Source organism: Lagopus muta, chromosome 16 (assembly GCF_023343835.1).
Source record: "Lagopus muta isolate bLagMut1 chromosome 16, bLagMut1 primary, whole genome shotgun sequence".
In the NCBI taxonomy this organism is placed as follows: domain Eukaryota; kingdom Metazoa; phylum Chordata; class Aves; order Galliformes; family Phasianidae; genus Lagopus; species Lagopus muta.
In genome coordinates, this window is record NC_064448.1 from 3082379 (window position 1) to 3101054 (window position 18676).

At 42.4% G+C, this 18676-nt stretch overlaps 1 protein-coding gene and 1 long non-coding RNA gene across 3 annotated transcripts; one reads left to right on the forward strand and one right to left on the reverse strand.

Moving 5' to 3' along the window:
- Positions 1-1415: 1415 nt before the first annotated feature.
- Positions 1416-5525, reverse strand: PRELID3B (PRELI domain containing 3B). The gene is made up of 6 exons (XM_048962472.1): positions 5383-5525; positions 4636-4804; positions 4209-4298; positions 3465-3535; positions 2265-2367; positions 1416-1650 (listed from the first exon to the last, which is right to left on the reverse strand). Exons 1-6 carry the CDS (start codon positions 5412-5414, stop codon positions 1531-1533), a joined length of 585 nt encoding a protein of 194 aa, XP_048818429.1. The 5' UTR covers positions 5415-5525; the 3' UTR covers positions 1416-1530.
- Positions 5526-12025: 6500 nt separating this feature from the next.
- Positions 12026-17575, forward strand: LOC125701035 (uncharacterized). Of its 2 annotated transcripts, XR_007380139.1 has the most exons (3): positions 12026-12073; positions 14081-14353; positions 16385-17575. It is a non-coding gene; the product is annotated as an uncharacterized LOC125701035 (long non-coding RNA). The 2 variants fall into 2 exon arrangements; XR_007380140.1 differs by lacking the exons at positions 12026-12073; positions 14081-14353 and adding an exon at positions 15054-15438.
- The last annotated feature ends 1101 nt before the right edge of the window (positions 17576-18676 follow it).

Sequence of the window (18676 nt, forward strand, 5' to 3'; positions counted from 1 at the left end):
AAGGTGTATACATACATACCTCTTTTTTTCCCCCCACACTCATTGTTTTCCACCCCCCTCTAAGTTTCCCACTTAAAATAAGCTGTTTACATAGCAGATACTATTCAATGGGCAGTTGCACATAACAGAAATGGCATGCAACATGAAATATGCTGGAACAGGTGACATTACAGTTCTTAAAGGTTAAGAGAGTACTGAGATTACTTGTAAGCTTAGAATCAAAATTGCAGGAAATGTCTCTGGCACCAGAATGAAGGACCCAGCTGACTTGGGGCTGTGTTTTCCCATTATTTTTTCACACCAAAGGAGTCAGATGGGACAGACAGCCTCTACTGAAGTCAATAGGACCACCAGCAAACTGTGTATTATTGAAGTACAAATGTCAGGGTCTGAGCTTGAAATTCCCACAGCTAATTACTGAAGTCAGTACCAAGAATCTGTAATAAGTACCAGGAAAGAAAAGTGTAGAAAACTTGAGGTTTTCCCTTAAAGAGCCTTATTTTGTGAGCAAATAAGCCTAAAATGTAAAGGACCTTCTGGAACTCAGAACACAGCGTTTAAAGGACAAGAAATCGTTGCCCTTTGTTGTGTAACAAGTTACTTCCAGAGCATGATCAAGTTAATGAATACATTGTTAGTGTTCTTAATATTACTTCCTTTCATGCTCAGGTATCTCTACCCAGCTTCAACACTTTTTAGTCCTTTACACGATGCTTTGAAATTCTGGAGTGAACAGCTGCTATTCTCAGAAGCGCCATCAGCTTATGAAATTGTTAAGGCTCAGTGCATATTGTACCCCTTTGTTTAGTGGGCTCCTGGAAATGGAGTTATTCCATAAGTTTTATCTTAAACTCTATCTCAGATTTCTGCATTTCCAGCCCAGCAGCGTCAAACTTAGGAACAGAATTTAGGTGTTAGCAGATTAGAGACACTTCTGAATGGTTTACCTATACTGACTGAAAAATAATAGAGTACCAGGTTAGCTCAACTAGTTAAACTAGTTAAAAAGCATATAAAAATATTTTCTACATTCTTTTGTTTTTCAAGCTTCAAGTAATAAACTTTCTGTTAAACCGAGTTGTATCACACAACTGTCAATGCTTAACAAATAGGACAATGCTGGAACAAACCTTCTGTTAATGTTGGGCTTGGTCCCAAGAGGTAGTCCATAAGTCACACAAAAACAAAAGTTCCACAGAAGTCAACCAAACATGCCAGTCTCCTTCAACATATACAGCCTCACCTCTAAACGAGGCCATTTCAGGTCTGAAGTATTATAAGTTAGTGTTCATGTAAATACAGGAATACTAAAAATTATTTCTTCATCTGCAATTGAAGTTCGGTCCAGCTGAACCAATATATTAATTAAGCTTTGCCAATCAGCCTCATTAGTAAGAACTTAGCTTTTCTCCAAATTAAAACTTGAAACATACCTAATACATAGGTATGCCCTTAAATAATATATATATTTACGTTTGGAGAGAAGCTTTAGATTGCTAAACCTTGTTAATAACACAAATATATTTACTATCATTTCTCTACAAATGCTGCTGCTGCCATTGAATTCCTCATCGTTCCTCTTGCTGAAGCTGTGAACTCCTCAATTTCAGCATTGAGTCTATTTATTACCCATTCCAATGCTTCACGGCCCTACAGGTTAGAAAAAATAGGTTTTAGTGTATGAATCCTAGCAACGATCCAAGCAAAGGTAAAGAAATACACAGCTTTGTGACATTGTTTACTTCATAAACCTGACTAACACAGAAAGATGTGCTGGCTCAAACCAAGAATATTCCTTATGTCAGCAGTGCTGTGTTATGAAGCACAAAGTGGCTTTTTATTCAGTTTGTGTTTTATCATTCTTGAGGCTGAACTCAAAGGGTAAACTCTGGAAAGATTCACAAAGAACAATCCTTCAAACACCACTTCATTGCTCCACATCACTGCTGCAGATGAGTTTTGATGCATACCTTCTCAACAGCAAACCTCACAGATGGCACCAGGAGGGCAGCCAAGGAGTGACAGGCTTAAGTGAATGGAAATGCTTTTCCAATGAAGATTCAGAGCACTTGCCAATAGGATTTATCATCCAAATTCACAAGGAGAAAAAAAGAGCGAGTTCAAAAGGCTGAGCATTCAGGAATCTACAGTACAGACAGTAGAACTACTTGTATCCTAAGACTGCTGACAAAGCCAAAAAGTAATAGAGAGATCTGTACTGCCATTTAGCCAGTGGTCACACATTACACAGAGGTCATACTTACTTTATTAGCATTGGAAGAAATCGTGTTCGCCATTAATCCCTCTAGGTAACTGCTAAGACTGACACCTTTCACAGATATTATTGCTTCTTGTGTCAAAATGGTTCTGAAATAGAACAGAAAGTGAATTGTGCAGAGTAGTTTAAAGTAGTGCATTGCCCGAAGGCTTCCTGCTCCTCCCCAACAAGGACACTGCCATTGCCTTTGCTGGTAGCACAACCCCCTCTCAGTTGCTTAAGTGCACTTAGTTCTACCGTGAAACAAAAGCCAGGAGTCCCCACTAAGTCCAAGTGATTCTTTGTAGCACTCAGCTCCAACTTCAGCAGCCTGCAGTTAGAGCACACAGAGCAAATGGGAAGATATACTGGAACAAAACAGTATTAGCATGTCTCCTGTAACAGTGGGTTTTAGCCTTTCCCATGGCCATAGGCAAAAGTCTTCACTAATTCTAGAAGTACAGATTCAGCACTCTTTGAAGTTGCCTTAAACAGATAAATAATTGTATGGGAACTACTGAGTCACGGCCTGAACCTCTGATTGATCACCTGAGGCGAGCCATGAGCCAGCCAGAGGAGCACAGGTGAAGGCAATTCTCCTGTGCTGCAGGAAGGGGGGGAGCCTGGCTGCACCTCTCCTAGGCCTATTTAAGAGCTGGCTGCCAGTGAGGAAGGATCTCATCTGGAGATCCCTCCTTCTGGTGTTTTGTGGTGAGCCCAGCATAAGGGTAAGCCTTCCATTTATTCTCTTTTGTTATCATAGTCCACTTTGCCTAACTCTCTTGATTATATTGTGATTGTAACATCTTGATATCCATTGATTATACAATAATGTTCTCCAAAATGATAAAATAGAGGCAGATAAACATGCAGTGTGCAGTTTTGTGCTTGGGCTGATGAAGGGATCAAAACTCAGAGCTGTTAAGTGAAGACACACAGGTATGCTCAGCTACATGCAGGATGCAGCAGAACTCCTTGAACAACTGAGCTGAACTGGGCTCCACTGTGCCATGACATTCACGTTCCCCGTAGTGCTCTGCAGAAGCAGTGTAGCTCAAGTGACAGTGTATTATCTCTTTTCAGCCAAGACAGCACAACAGAAGTCACACAAACCCCACTGCATCATCCTTTATAAGGAAGACCAAAGCAATTTACAGAGCCAAAGTCTGCTCTCCCTCAGGCAGTCTCAGAAGGAAGAGGTACTCACTTGTCTGGTTCGTGAGGGTGTGGTTTATAGACAAGCCTCTCATCTACTGACACGAGGTTTGTAAATGAAATCTGCAGAACATAAAACAAGATTACCCCTCAGTAAAAGTATTACAGAAATACTGTATAAAACTGCAGATGGAAAACCAACGCAGATCTGATTTAAACAAGGTTCTTCTTGCAAGTATTAGCATTAAGGTTGTAGAACTCGATAAATGAATCTCCAAGTTCAGCACTTGCTGATCTCATTGTCTTTTCCTGGATTGTTTGGATCATTTATCAGCTACCAACACTTAGCATACACAAATACCACGTTTATGTCAAGGAATCAGAAAGGTGTGGCAGTACATAAAGCAGATGTTAAACCATCAGGAAACTGGGACACTGTGCACCAAAGGGCTTGGAGAAAAACATTCCAGAAGAGCAAACAAAACCAAGAGTGGTAATCTGCTCATCAGTGTGTTCTGTATGCCTTGTGGTTGGCCTTGATGACCTTAAAGGTCTTTTCCAACCTGCGTGATTCTAGAATTCTACGATTCAGGTGCTTCACATCTGAGCAGTGCCAAAAACACAGCAGCTCCTTTCTGAGAAAAAGAACTGGTCAGCTATAAACACATCACTTACACATGTAACACACCGTTCTAATGCAACTTGCAAATCATTTGTAAGGTGCCCTTCGTCTTCAAACTTCTAAGGCACAACTATAAACTGCAATATACTTGAACTGCAGAACCAGAGTACTCACGTTACTGGATTTAAGCTCCATTGTTTTTTTCAGTGGGTCAACGATGGAGTGCTCCTGAACGTAGGTCTTCGTTCTGCATGTGCCAATGAGCTGGGAGATGGGCACGAATACACACAATTAATTATGCTGCCATTATTTTTAGTGCTTTTAAATGCACAGGAAGTGGTTACTGCATTAAACAGACACTGATAACTGAGGTTTAGTTAAAAATAAAAGCACTCAGTGAGGCAGATCTCATTTTTACAATTGGAAGCAATGTAAGAGCTTGCCAATTTTTGTCTGTGGAATTCAGTACATGTAACACTGTTAAAAACTTCCTCGTGCACAACTGCCTGGACTCGTTACAAGCTCACACATCTCTATTACAACATCCTCACAAACTTCCCTTCCCTGCGGTCCCTTCCCAGCTGTGCTGCAGCACACGCACCGATTTCACAATGGCTGGGATTCCCCACTCCGTGCTCAGCAGTCTGTGGCTGTGCAGCTTCCCGCTGCTGTCAATGTGTCTGTCCAGGACGTCCACTCCGACCACGCTGGGGTTCATTGGGTTTGGGTATTTCTGCATGGCAGCTGTTGTTACAGTTTCCCAGGGATGACTGCCAAAACACAACCAAAGCACGAGGCTGAGCACCGCAGCGTTGTAACCGGAGTTCTATGCAAGCTGAACCCAACGCAGCAGTCGGGTCGTGCTTTTAAAGCAGTTCAATTTACGTCTCTTAACCGCAAACGTCCTTCTCTAGCAGGAGGCAGCGGCAGGTGGTGCGAACTGAGCACAGGGCACCTGGCTAACGGGGATCCTGAGATCCGTTACCTCCCGGTTTTAACGTGATAAGAACGCGTTCGCCGTGACATAACGCCGGCAGACTTAAACTTCTCGGGTACTTTCCCTAAGAAACGCGGGCTCAGCTGCCGCCAATCGGAGCGGTTTTTAAGCCCCGGATCTCCCGGGAGCGGCCCCAGCACAGCCCACGAGGGGCACGGAGCGGCCCCTGGAGGAGAGGCGGAGCCGCAGCCGCCCAGTCCGAGCTGGGACCGGCATCGAGCCGGCCGGGACAGAGCGGCCCGGAGGCGGGGAAGCTCCTCCAATCCCCGACCGACGGAAAATGAGGAAGACGAGAAAAAGGAGGAAGAAGCCGCCGCCCCGCTCCCTCAGCCACCCGCGCCGGGCACTCACTCGAATACGTGCTCCGAGGTCCAGATCTTCATGGCGGCGGGCGCGGAGCGGCACTGCCGCGGCTCTCCAGGAGCGGAGCCCCTCCGTCACCCCGCGGTGCCGGGCCGCCGGCGGCAACAGCGCCTGCGCAGCGTGGCCGGGTCGCGGCGGCGCCCAATCCCCGCGCGGCGCAGCGGTGACGCCGAGGTCGCGGAGCCCTTGGAGTCGCGCGGAGGGCGTCAGGCGCCGCCCCGCGTCCCGCTCGGTGCGCATGCGCGTGGCACGGCCGCGTCCCGAACCTCGCCCGGCGGGCGCCGCCGGCACCACGTGGCACCGCGGGGCGCCCCGGGCGTTGCGCTTCCAGCAGCTTCGAAGTGACTTCTCCCGTATCGCCAACAGCAGCGGGCGGGGCGGCAGCTGCCGCGTTTCTTGAGCCGTTTCCCCCGGCGATCGGCGGCGTGGCTCAAGAGTACAACGCGGTGCCGTTCGTTAATCGAGAACCGACTTCTGGATGCATCTTAAAGCATTTCAGATCGTGCCGCTGCAGCTCGCTACGGCGCGTTTCACAGGCGCTGCCGTTTCCGCCCGGCCGGAATTCAGCAGCAGAAGGCGGCCCCGCCCCGCGCTCAGTGCCGCCGCCAGAGGGCGCAGCGGAGCCGCGCGGCAGCGCTGTTAGGTAACGGCGCGCGGCCGCCCCGTTTTGTAAGCGCGCGTGCCGCTCGCGAGCGCTTTCATAACGCCGGTACAGAAAGGTCTCTTCAGTGCTTTATGAATCAGCTCCTCGTGCCTTGCAAGTCATCTGTACGTCCCTGTCTGGACGAGTTGTACAAATTCTTATAAGTCCCAATCTTTGCAGAAAGGAAGCACAGCAGCATCTCAGTGTGGGTTGGAACCAATTCCAGTTCCAATTCTGAGTTCTGTTCGAGTCGTTTTGGTCATTCTGGATTTCTGATTGGGATTAAAAGGAGACAGGAATGGGGAAACGTCACCATTCCACTATGTGTAACACTGCAAACGTTGTTGCAAATGAGGACACATTTGCCAGGTGAGAACTGAGCTCTAAGTAAGCCACAAATTAGCATTCAGGTGATTCAGTGGAAAGCAGCCACCTTTTTTTCTCTTCAGAGAAACCATGTGGTGACGGTTTCTTTTTTAACCTGACATTCCACAGTATTCCAGTGACATTTGTTCTTCCTCCACCGGCACTGACTCAGTATCTGTTAGTATCATGCAATTCAGTTCAACCCAAAATAAAACGCAGACCACTGTAAGACAACCAGGTGTCTGCATTTGTTTCCATATTTTCGCAATAAACCTGGAGTCTTCTTTTACCCTGTAGGATATTCTGTCTGCTCTTTTTCTCTCATGTGAAGAAAAATTGGACAATAGAAATAGCCAACAAATCTCTTTCACTCCCCACGTTCTGGTAAAGATGGCGCCACGCTGCCTATGAAATGCAAATCAGAATTGTTACAGGTTATCATTTTACACATTTTCATTATGCTGAGATTAATCACCACCTAACAAGAGATGGAACAGCAGTAAGCATGCTAGCTGTCAGGGAAAACAAACAGGAATATATGTTATTATTCAGAAGAAAGGCTGATCTGATTTGTACATTCTGTGTGGAAAATCCACAAGAGGGGGCTCAATTTCCATAAGGTTCTCCACAGGAAGACTTCATCAGAGGAAAGGACTCACCTCCTCACAAGCAAACTCACCTCCACGTGCCTGCATCCCTAAGCACTGCCCTGAGGAAGGGGGCAGATCTCTGATTCTCATCCCAAGCCCTCTCAGAAGGCTCCCCAGCCTCAAATCCAAAGAATGATTTTCTGCAGAAATAAACTGTTCCTCCTCTTCCGTATTAAAATGGATGTAACAGAAATTCCTTGCTGGTAACAAAACAGAAAGATACATTCAGTGCTTTTCCAGTACTTCAAAACTGTGAGTGAAAACATAACAGCAATAAAACATCCCCAGATAATAATAAGAGAGATTCCTTTTATATCCTCTGGATAAAGCCTGGTTCATTAGGCAGAAAGTTAAACCTACAAAGAAGAGCTAACTTTCTGCAGGAGCAGTTTGCTGATATTGCTGGTTATAGCAGCATAACTGATAGCCAAAAATTGGAGGAGACAGACACATACAGCCACAAACACTCCCTCTGACAACAGAATGATCTTAGGCTAGTTTAAATCATTTTGGAAAGTACAGCCCAAGTACCCTGCAGCTGTTCAGCAGGGTTTTACACCACAGAAACCTGCTGCCCCTTCAACACTGGTGTTCCATGCTGCCAGAGAAAGGTGAAAGGAAGGCAATGGGCAGTCTGATTTCTGACACAGGAAACATGAAAGAGCAGTAAACAGAGGTGTTTACACATCCAAATCTCCATTGTATCATCAGTACTGTAGCAAGAGAAGGAGAAGAAACAAGTTTTCAGATAGCATGTATGTAGATAACAATCTTCCAGCATCTTTGCGCATATTCATCTTCAGTATTTTCCTTGACCACAACGACAAGCAGAGATGTGAGACAGGCTGCAGGAATCCTGTCAGACTCCCAAGATTCAGAACCTCTTGTTGCCTGGCCAGAAAGTTTCCAAAGCACCTTTTTATGCCATGATTTTCAATCACGTGTAAACCCATTCAATGGAAAGAAAGGACAGAAAAGTGCATTGTTCACTCAGCAGCATCAAACCCAGACACATGCAATGTCATTCTCTGTGCTCTGTATATGGAGACATGTATACATATTTTTGCAGAAATGAAATGCATTGAAGCACAAACCACAACACACAAGTGTGTCTCACACAGCTTTTCTTGTCTTTTGGGGAAATAAAAGATGACACCACAGGAAGAATGTCTATAACATAAAAAAGGGAGAAAGAAACTTTGCTTTTGTGACTGAAACCAACAAGGAACTCTGTTCCACAGATTCATATGCAGATCCAGAAATTGTTTTCCAATAGGGATTGTATTACAAGGGTTATTTCTGGTGTTTCTTAACATGTATTATTTGTCTGTAACGTCAAGCTTTGTATGACTTATGTAGTAAAATTGTGGCCCTGTTCTGAAGTGTGGTGATACAGGCAGGGTCAGAAAGAGGGATGCAGTTTCTTAACAATACCATTGTACGTTTATTTCCTGTTTCGAAAAGGCCTTCATTTCCTTCTCAGACACATTTAGTCTGGTTCCAAAAATCATTTCTAGGTTCTAAAATAGCATATGATCTTGTGAAAGCCATCTGAGATTTATTTGTGGGAAGGAGGGAGTTTGGGTCTGGACTGCCTCCATACTGATGTTTCCATTTACTCAAGAAAACAGTCAGATTACTAACACATCAACATTATTTACTAGATGACATAAATTACTTCAACACGTTTTGCAGAGAGTCATTTAATCCCTCTGTATGGCTGACATCAAAGGAGCAGAACAGCAGCACATCCTCTCTCAAGGCAGCAGACCTCTGTCCGTTGTCCATCGCTTACAATGACTGTCAGCATTCTGAAGAGGTGCCTGGCCTGCAGCTCAGCAGTAAGTCACACTGCTTCCCGTGCTCACTTTCTGCACACTAACAAACACTTCTGCTCTGCTCACCTCCTACACAAACACAACTCACAGCACTGCTGCCTGTGCCAGTGAGTTTATGTCAGGAAACCTAGAAAGGCTAAAAATGATATTTCACTAACACCAAGTTTTTATCCGAAAAAAATTTAGGTGCTGGGAACATAGTATGAGAAATATGTGACACATACCTATGAAACAACAGCTTCTCTGACTTGCTTAGATCAAAGAATTTGTTTCTGGCTATAGAAACAGTTGCATCCTGTCCGTATCATCAGTGGGAGCAGCAGCTGCCACCAGGTGTTTGACTGAAGAGCAGATACACAGCAGTGCACAGTTTGTGGATGTACCACAGCTCTCCTGTTGTCTAGGAAACAGTCTCTTGGAATCTGTGTAATATGACAATTACCAGCTAGACAATGTTTCTTCTTGCAAGCATCACAAATGTGCATGTGATCAAGTAGGCAGATGATAATCACGTTATCACCCACAACTCATGAGCAAGCACAATAACAGCACAATTAAAGATAGAACGTTTTAAAGTACTTTAAAACTTCAGATTGTTTGGAAATAATCGTGCTTCTTCCCTATATCTCATCCTTGTTTAATTCTAAAGACCACAACATCTCTCATAAAAGCACACCAGGCTATTAAACGTGTGATGAATGCAAACGTCCAATGTAAAACCTCAAAGAACCAGTAGTGATCATGACATATTACATGTTAAATCACAAATATGGAGCTATACCTGTACTCACGGTCTTCAGACCATGCTCTTTTATCCAAAGTGCATATAAAACACTGGCTCAGACATCTTGTACCCGATCAGGTTTAAAGAAACCTCAACCTGAAATAAAAGCTGAGAATTCTTCGTACGCTTTCAGTTATACTGAAATGAAGCTGTCCAGGAAGCTGACTGCAACTTAATGCTTCAGCAAAGGCAACAATTAAAGGAATAAATAAGAAATGGAAATGAAACAAGAAGTTAAATCCAAAGCACAAAGCAGCAAACTTACTTTTGTGTGAATGAGCCAACTTCAATGAATGCCATTCACCTCCCAGGAATGTTAAGTTCTCTGTTATCTGCAGTGAGTCCAAGACATAATAACCACAGAGTGAAAAATATAAAGGAATTGCATAAATATTTGTACAAAGCAGGCACAGCAATGACTAGTATTCTCACAGAGCAATCATTTAATTTTTTTTCAGATCTAGTTCTTGCATTGCATTCATTTATATATTTTCTTACTAGCTGCCTCCATTTATTATTTTGCTCTAAACTGAAGATTCTATTAAGAAATCTTTTACATTGCTGCACAAGTAGTTAATATCCACTTCAGCTCTACAGCACTAAGTCAGTAGGAAATACATTGTTGTCAGCAAGATGATGACAGATAAGGCAAAACTGGAGTTCTTGGCTGATGTCAGTGTGTGGTTTTAATGCTCAGAAAGAAGAATTGCTCTATTATATATTTGGTGGCTAATTCAGGGGATGCAGTACTCTGCAGTACATTAAATACTGTAAATCAATAATTACTAGGAACTGAAGTCTATAAACAGGTAAAATGAAGCAAGTAGGAGCTACAGCTGCTTTTCTTTCTAATCAAGATATGAATACCATGTGCCTTCTAAATAAGGGACTCCCAAATGTGCGATGGTATGGGTGCCATAGGAACAGAAAAAACAAATACTGCCTGAACAGCTGAATGCTTCCCTGTGCATATGGGCCCAAACAACCAGCGATGGGATCAGCAGGCGTGGTGAGGTCTGAGTAAAAAATGATATTAATAAGAAACACAAAGCTTCAGTAAACGCAGAACCTTGAGACATGCTGAGATAAAGAAGTAAAGACAGAAAAAAAACACACCATAATTCAGTTATTTCCCAATCAGTGTTTGTTAGTGTTATAAACATGTATTTCAGTGTACCACACAGATCTGACTCCCTGCTGAAATGCTCAGAATTTAAGGAGTACTTTCAAAAGGATATGGACACACATATAAGGGATCTGAACAGATTTAAACAAAAACAAGATAACTACAAGTGCCTGAAAGAGGGACCCTTCTTCAGGAAAGTGAGGGTGAATATTCTTTTCAGTTCAGTAATTAATCCCATGATTATTCAAATAATCATGAGGAACACAGACATGAAAAATGTTCACAATTAGGACTCAGGCAAACCTCAGCTGCTGGATCCCTTCATTTTTCAGAGCCAGAGAGGAATTCCTACCTCACTAGCTGCAGGCCTCAATAGGGCTTTCTGGAACACTTTCACATCTCCCAGGAGGGGATGTTATCAGCGCATGAAACTGGAAGCACAGAGCAAAGACAAGCACTCCACATCTGCTTCTTTCTGTACGACATTTAGTGCTCACTCAGTGCATTACCACTGGTGGGACTGGGTGGTGGCATCCTCCCACCAGGCACTTCCCACATGCTGAGACAAGGGTTGCTTTGCCCTGACCTGTGAGTCCTTGATAAGGGATCAGGATTTACATCTCCTGTGGAAAATGACGTTCTGAGCCAGGAGCATCAACCAGCTCTACACAGGGCTGAAGCCTATGGAGATCACTGCAGGCCTCTGCACATCTCAGAGATGGAAGTAACCAGGTGTCTTGTCCCACTCAGCACGGTATGACATGAAGGTCTTGGTCTTGTAGTTGCGACAGTAGTTGTAACATTCATTAAATAAATTACAGGACTTTTGTTAGTTAATCAGAATAAGTAATATGGAGACCTCCGAGGTCGCTTTGTTTTTTGTGCTAAGCAGAGAGATTTAATATGGAGCAGTTTTTGCAAGATATTGTAGCCCTGAAGGTGCAACATATATGATTTTTTTTTTAACTATTTACATTTTTCAAATTTGCAATGTTATGGACAGTATGGAGTGAAACAGCTGGGTTTTTTTGGTTTATTTTTTGGAGGGTGTATGGGAACTGCTGAGCCACAGCCTGAACCTCTGATTGATCACCTGAGGCGAGCCATGAGCCAGCCAGAGGAGCACAGCTGAAGGCAATTCTCCTGTGCTGCAGGAAGGGCTGGAGCCTGGCTGCACCCCTCCTAGACCTATTTAAGAGCTGGCTGCCAGTGGGGAAGGATCTCATCTGGAGATTGCCTCTATTGGTGTTTTGTGGTGAGCCCAGCATAAGGGTAAGCCTTCTATTTATTCTCTTTTGTTATCATTGTCCACTTTGCTCAACTCTCTTGATTATATTGTGGTTGTAACATCTTGATATCTATTGATTATACAGAGGGAGGGGAAGTGAAGTGAAGTGAGAGGAATACAAGAAATGAACTCACAGTTCCAGTTTGCAAGCCTTTTTTGGGGGAGTTTTGGTGGACTGTTTCAACATGGGTGTTGTTGTTGTTGTTGGTTTTTTTTTTTTTTTGTTTTTTTTTTTTTAAAGCTGAATTCAAGAACACCATCTTCAGTAGTTTGGTTTAGGGACGCAAAAGTGTGTAAGGAGTCAAACTGATGCCAAATTAGAAGTGCTTCATAAAGCATTGCTCCAATTAAATGATATGAATATTGTTGAGGCGTCATTGCATCACTGGCCTTGTGAGAAAAATCAGACTAATTTCAAAACCGACATTTTCCATGTTGTTTTTCTGTTTCCCTTGAAGCTCAGCAGAGGCACCTGAATTTTACCAAAGAATTCATTATGGTTGCCTGTTTTCATTATATGTGTTCAAATCCTATCTGGAGCTGATATCTTTTCAGTTTTTCAGTGTTAGGAAATATTCCCATTACAAGCTGTAATAACTGCAAGGAAAAGAGGCAGCGTATCGCCTTCCTGGTACAGATAATTATGATTAAAATCAGATAAAAGATAAAGAGATGAAAGATGAAGTTAAAGAAGGGCACACTTAGGCTTCTTGAATTACAGTAATTAAAAGGTATAATTAATATAATTGGCCAGGAAGCTATTTACAACTGACAAGTGAAATGATGAATGACCACAAACTCAAGTAAAATCTTATAATCGTGTCACAGATTTTTAAATGGTTTTATTCCAAAAATTAAGAAATAATGATGCTTGCAGAACACTAGTGAAATATGCAGTATGTATATATATATGAAGTATGTCAGATGTTATGAATACAGAAAGGTTGAGATTTTCTCAGAGCTCTAAGGGCTCAAAACCCATGAGGAATAAGCCTAAGATCAGGATCTAAGATGGCTTTCCCAAGACAAAAGAATGGTTCAGCAGGGATTAACACTTCAGAATTCACAGTTCCCAGTTCAGCCAACTAAGTCACGTTTTCTCACTGGATTTTCCGCCTTTCATTTCCATGCACACACACACAGGAAGGATGTGTCCTTGCACTCATATAGCTTAAGAATCTGCTTTCCCAAAGTAGTTTTACAAATGATTGGAAGGTTGGACAGTCCATCTTATTCCGATTTTTTGCACATGCTAAGATTTGGACAGGTCGGTTACTGCCTCAAGGGCACTGTTCATACGTTTTGTTTTAATGCTGTTTTTAACATGGGGCAACCTTGAGGTGTTCAGTGAATTGCTGAACACTTCAGAGACTTCGTTGTTACTAAAATTAATCCTGAAATTATAGTTTAATAACATACCTTTACAAACACAATAATTGAAATGTGTAACGTGGACAGCAGCTAAGATGTCTGTTTCCATAACAGCACACAGCACCAGAAAGGCCTGCAATGACACAGGATACTGTTTCTATGGTAATACTGTTTCTTTGCCTCAAGGATGCAAGAAAATCCATGATGAAAAGCAGGAACTTTTTAGGTTAATGGGAATTCCTTGTTTATAGTGATCAGCATCTAGCTCCTTTCTGTCACATCTTTCTTGTATCAGCTTGTAACTACTTTTAGGCTGGAGACCCTCTTTAGCTTGTTTTCTTAAAAAGATTCAGGAACATGGGAAAAGCACACAGAATTGAGAGTCCCAGTGTAGCTAGGAACTGCTATTACTTAGAAGGGCATAACTCACTTTTTCTGAAGACTGAAACTCCTAGATAGTCTGCCTGTCTCTGCCTGTGTGTACATTCCTACCATGCTGAAATTGTTACCATGCCGCCTTCTCACACTTTATGTATTTGTTACACTCTACCTACCTGTCTGAAGTGGCTACACTGCACCATAAATGTGTATTCTGTACCTTTGCCTTTCTTACTTTCCAGCATCAAGTTCCTCCCGTCCTCAGCCCCAGCACACCTTGTCCTGTATCCCCTCACCAGGAGGCATCCCCACTCGCACTGACTGGCTGGGCACCAGGCTGAACAGAACTGAATCCATCACACACAGCTCCTACCAGCAGTGCCACCACTCTGGGTTTCTGCACTCTGGATGTGGTGGATCATCTCCCCTGACCTGCTGGCCACTCTTTTTAATGAGCCCCGATGGCCTCCTTAGCCACAAGGGCACACTGCTGGCTCGTGCTGCTGGTATCCCAGGTATGTTAGATATTTACATGTAAAATTTCTCCCAGTTTATATATGTGAAATGTTGGGGTCAACACCTTGAAAATTCACAATAGAACTTCTATCAGAAGGCTCCTATCAGAAATCAGAGCAGCTGGAAAGACTATTTTCAGTAATTTCAGCTCATATTTTGTACCAAACAGGTGTTTGGAAATTCAGCCAGTGCCAGATAGATGGTCATTAGACATGATCAGGGAAACTTCAATTTAATTATAATGGTTGCATTTCAATATAGTTATGGAGGGAATATTAAGCAACTAGTAACAAAATAAGCAAAACCTCCACAGTTTTGCATATACCTTATTAGTGTATGTAGAAAACTACATTTAAATATAACAAGAGATTGCCCATCCCTGTTGAGAACTCAATGACTTAAACTGGAGTACCACGTGTAGAGCCTGAGGTTGGATGCTGGAGAGTTTTCTCAGCATGTATCCAGTATTTCAGGACAAGGGGACGTTCAGCATTAGTAGCTGAAGAACTGCTGATACAGTTCTGGTGTCTGCTGTTGAAAATTGGAGCCATTAATGGTGCCAACAAATTAAAAAAAATTAAGGTAATCCAATTACCGCTATTTTAAAACACTAAGGTTCCTTTGTAGCTATGGAAACAAAAATGCAGACATTAATGAGTCAGGGGGAAAAAAACTGGTGTTTCCTTGACAACAGGGAAAAAAGCATAGCTCCATGAAACCCAACAGGGACAATGACAGGAGTACCTTTAACCACGATCCACAAGCAAAATGCGCGTCCATTGCCACGACATGCACCACTGGGAAGGGTGGAAGTACTCTGCCAGGAAGACACAACTAAGAAAGAACGGCTTGGACAGCGGTCAGGTCATGTCAGCAGTAAGTGCCAAACCTGAGACAGATGAAGCTCTTTGCAGTGTGGATGTGACTACTGCACTCTAGAGAAAGGTAGCCCTGGGCTGAGCAGACTTTGATTCACATTTGAGTGCTGAAGAAGCTGGAGTTCCTTGGAGTGCATCATAATTTCTGTGTGTATATAGTACCTCCTATCCCAACAAAAAGGCATATATAAGAATTATAAAGAAAGGTAAGTTTATGGCACAGGAAGGGATACAAGTAGTGTCAAACCTTATTATCACTGGTAGCCTCCCACATTTTGAGGAACATAGAATTGCTCAAAGACAACAAAATATAAGAGGAATTGTGACAGAGGTAAATAAAAGGTCAAGATCAAGGCAAACCCTGATATTTTGGTAGAGACAAACCTTTAAAAAGAGGTTTTTCTCTGAACCTATCAAACTTATGTTACAGAAGAATCATTTCATACTGGAAAGTACATCAATCAATCCAACATCCTAAACTGTTCTGTGTTTATAGCAATAAAGAGCTGGATACTGAGCTACAAGAACGTAGGGCTTCCTTGACAACACGCTGTGAAAAAACACAACTACATAAAAGCTTATGGAGAAAATAAGAAATATAGTTGAGTTGGCTGAATGGTGTGGAACGTGGATTTAGCCATGTGAGTGGTACTGGGCTGGAATCAGTGATGTGCCTCTACAGTTCTGGTTACTGATGTTCTCCTTCATTGTTTCTGACATTGATCTGAAAGTTGATTTTAGTGATGAATGACCCTGTCAAATTCCAGTCTCGTTTTCTGCAAAGTACATTTAAGTTAATGTAGCTGTTGGTTTTTAGAACATTTCTGAATGCCATCAGCAGTTCTGAAGTTATCTGTTTTCTATGACAAACAAGAAACAGATGGAGGAATTGGTATGAGTAGTCTGTGCATATGTAAAAAAAACTAACCTTCCTGACTTTCTGAGTTGAAGCAACTGTTCCTCTGAAAGCTACATGGCTTTTAAGCACATCATAATTATAATTAATCATTTTTATGATGTGATATGCCTGAAAATACTATAGCTCATTACTCCAGCAATCTGAAAAACCTGGAAAGATTCTTCATACTCCTCCTGCAAGACATTTATTTTGTAGAAGACACAGCTTTAATGTCCTCCTTTTTACCCTTTCAGCTCTCAGCAAAAGAATGACTTGAGCACAGAGGAGTAAACGAAGCTCTCTTCATTCCCACCCTGTCTCCAGGTGGGTTAGGACCAATTCTCAACTCACTGACCTGTTGTCTCTCAGTTTTAAGTTTTGTTTTGGGGTTGTGGAATATCCTTATGAATTAATGCCTAAATCAATCATTTGCCAGAACTGCTCATGCTGAATTAATACTAAAAATATATAAACCAAGTGGAGCCCCAGATCAACCCTGTATGATGATTCGGCACTTACAACCTTAGCTAAAGCACATTACATATAATTTTATGCAAAATAAGGTCTGTAACTTTTAATGGGAGACAGCTTAAGGCTACAACTAGCCTGTGTATGTATGCACTCAAGTGAGTGTCTACATGCACAACCCTGCTGTTGAGGTATGGAAAAACTATGAGCACTTTAAAGCAGAAATTCAATAGCAAAACACTTTGGTTACATGAATAGTCAGCTACACTTTGGTCCTGATTGCCTCAGCGTTTTCTCAGCAGCCCTTGACTCTCTTCCCTATGGGACCTATTACTTATGCCTTGTGTTTTAGTTCTTTTCCCTGTACTGGCATTTCTTTGGCAAGTAGAGCCACGTTTGCTTCTAATGAAAGTGCCTCTCCCTTTTGCTGTTCAAGCACATTTTTGTCTTCTAGCTCTTTTCTCCTGGACTTCTATTTTTTTTGGCCTGACATATGTGAGGGATACACTTGTGTTTAGGGTGGCAGCTTTTGCTGTCCAGCAAAGACATACAAAAGTGCCACACGACCACCAGTAGCCATTATTCATTACTGACATTAGAGTCATAATTAGCTCTCCAATTTACTGGAATGCCCTGATTGATCTTGCTTTCAATTTTTTTGGTTATGATCTAATGTTTCCAAATTTTTAATACTTGCTTTAAGAGATTCTATCAATTTATAGAGCTGTGTTCTGTGGGGAAATATATCACGTTAAGTACCTAACTGTACTCTAAGTGTACCTGTGGTCAAATGGAAGCTATGTAGGCAGTCATGTTCTGTACATTCAAACTTAAGAGTTCACACGTATAAACCCTGCTGTATGTGCTGATAGAATTATTATATAATAACTGTTCATGTGGGTTAGTCCCGAGAAGAGGACAAGGTGCATTCAGACATTTGAGATGTCACTTTATCTGCAGCACAGTGGCTGATGATACCATGGCAGAAAAGATAAATGCCACAGTGGCATGGAAATAGAAGCACTACAGCTGACAGTCAGCACAGTGTCCATGACATACAAAGTGAGCAGTGTGTACCTGTCAGAGATACTGCTTCAAGCACTGCATTTTGTTGCTACTCTTTCAAACTGCCGTGAAAGTTGCAATCAATGCTTTTTTATTTAAAAAAAGTAAGATTTAAAGGACTTATGAATAATGCACCCCGTATGTCTGACCACAAGTGTTCTCATGGAGCATGCAGTGCACATAATTAACTTACAGTTTAGAGGAAGTCACCAGAACTGAAGGAGATAAAAACCTGTCTTCTACTATTTGCACACAGAAAATCACAGTGCTAGGAAGATTACCAGTTTTACTGAATTGATTCAAGCAATTTCAGTCAGCATTCTACATCGTGCTGTATAGTTCTATTCAGTCTGCATGGCTGTAACGCTGCTAGGAGCCGTATTTCTATTCCCCCTATCCATGTGCTTTTTGAGACCACAGACATTTCTCTAGCAAAATTTACTGGAGCTGACCTCAGCCTGTAGTTTATACAAGAAGAAAAGACTCAAGCTCCTACTATGGCTAGTGTCCAGACCCCACTTAATACCCCATCAGCCTGTACTTGTGTGGATTAGCAGTAACATCCCTCTGACAGTTTTACCAGATAGATTTAGAAACGAAGATCTTTTTTTCATTCACTGTGGTGTGATTCATTGTTTAACTACCTTCTACTTGTTAAAGGTTGGAATTAGTAGCCTGAAGTGCTCGAGTTCAGTCGTGCTGCCTCTACTCACACACTGAATTCTGCTGATTTGGTATTCAGCTCTGGATCCTCTGTGACCAGGATGGGGTGAAGAACTGCTGGTGACACTATGCATTACATAGCACTGTGGGGATCCCCTCCTTGCCATCCTGCTTTGCCCACCTGTCTGGTTGTCTTGCTCTTTAATGGCAACAAAATACCCAAATGCACCCGTTTGATTTGGGATTCATTTGAATATTAAAAGAATATGCATCTGAAACACTGCACTGAAGAATGCGTTGTTCTGGGTACAAGCACACAATTTCCAGTCTAGATGCCTTCTCCCATACGT

Coding starts and splice junctions, on each gene's coding strand:
- PRELID3B (XM_048962472.1), bottom strand. CDS start 5,414: ATGAAGATCTGGACCTCGGAGCACGTATTCGA. Junction 3,536..4,208: donor TGGAGCTTAAATCCAGTAAC/GTGAGTACTCTG, acceptor TATGTTCTGCAG/ATTTCATTTACAAACCTCGT. Junction 2,368..3,464: donor CACCCTCACGAACCAGACAA/GTGAGTACCTCT, acceptor GTTCTATTTCAG/AACCATTTTGACACAAGAAG.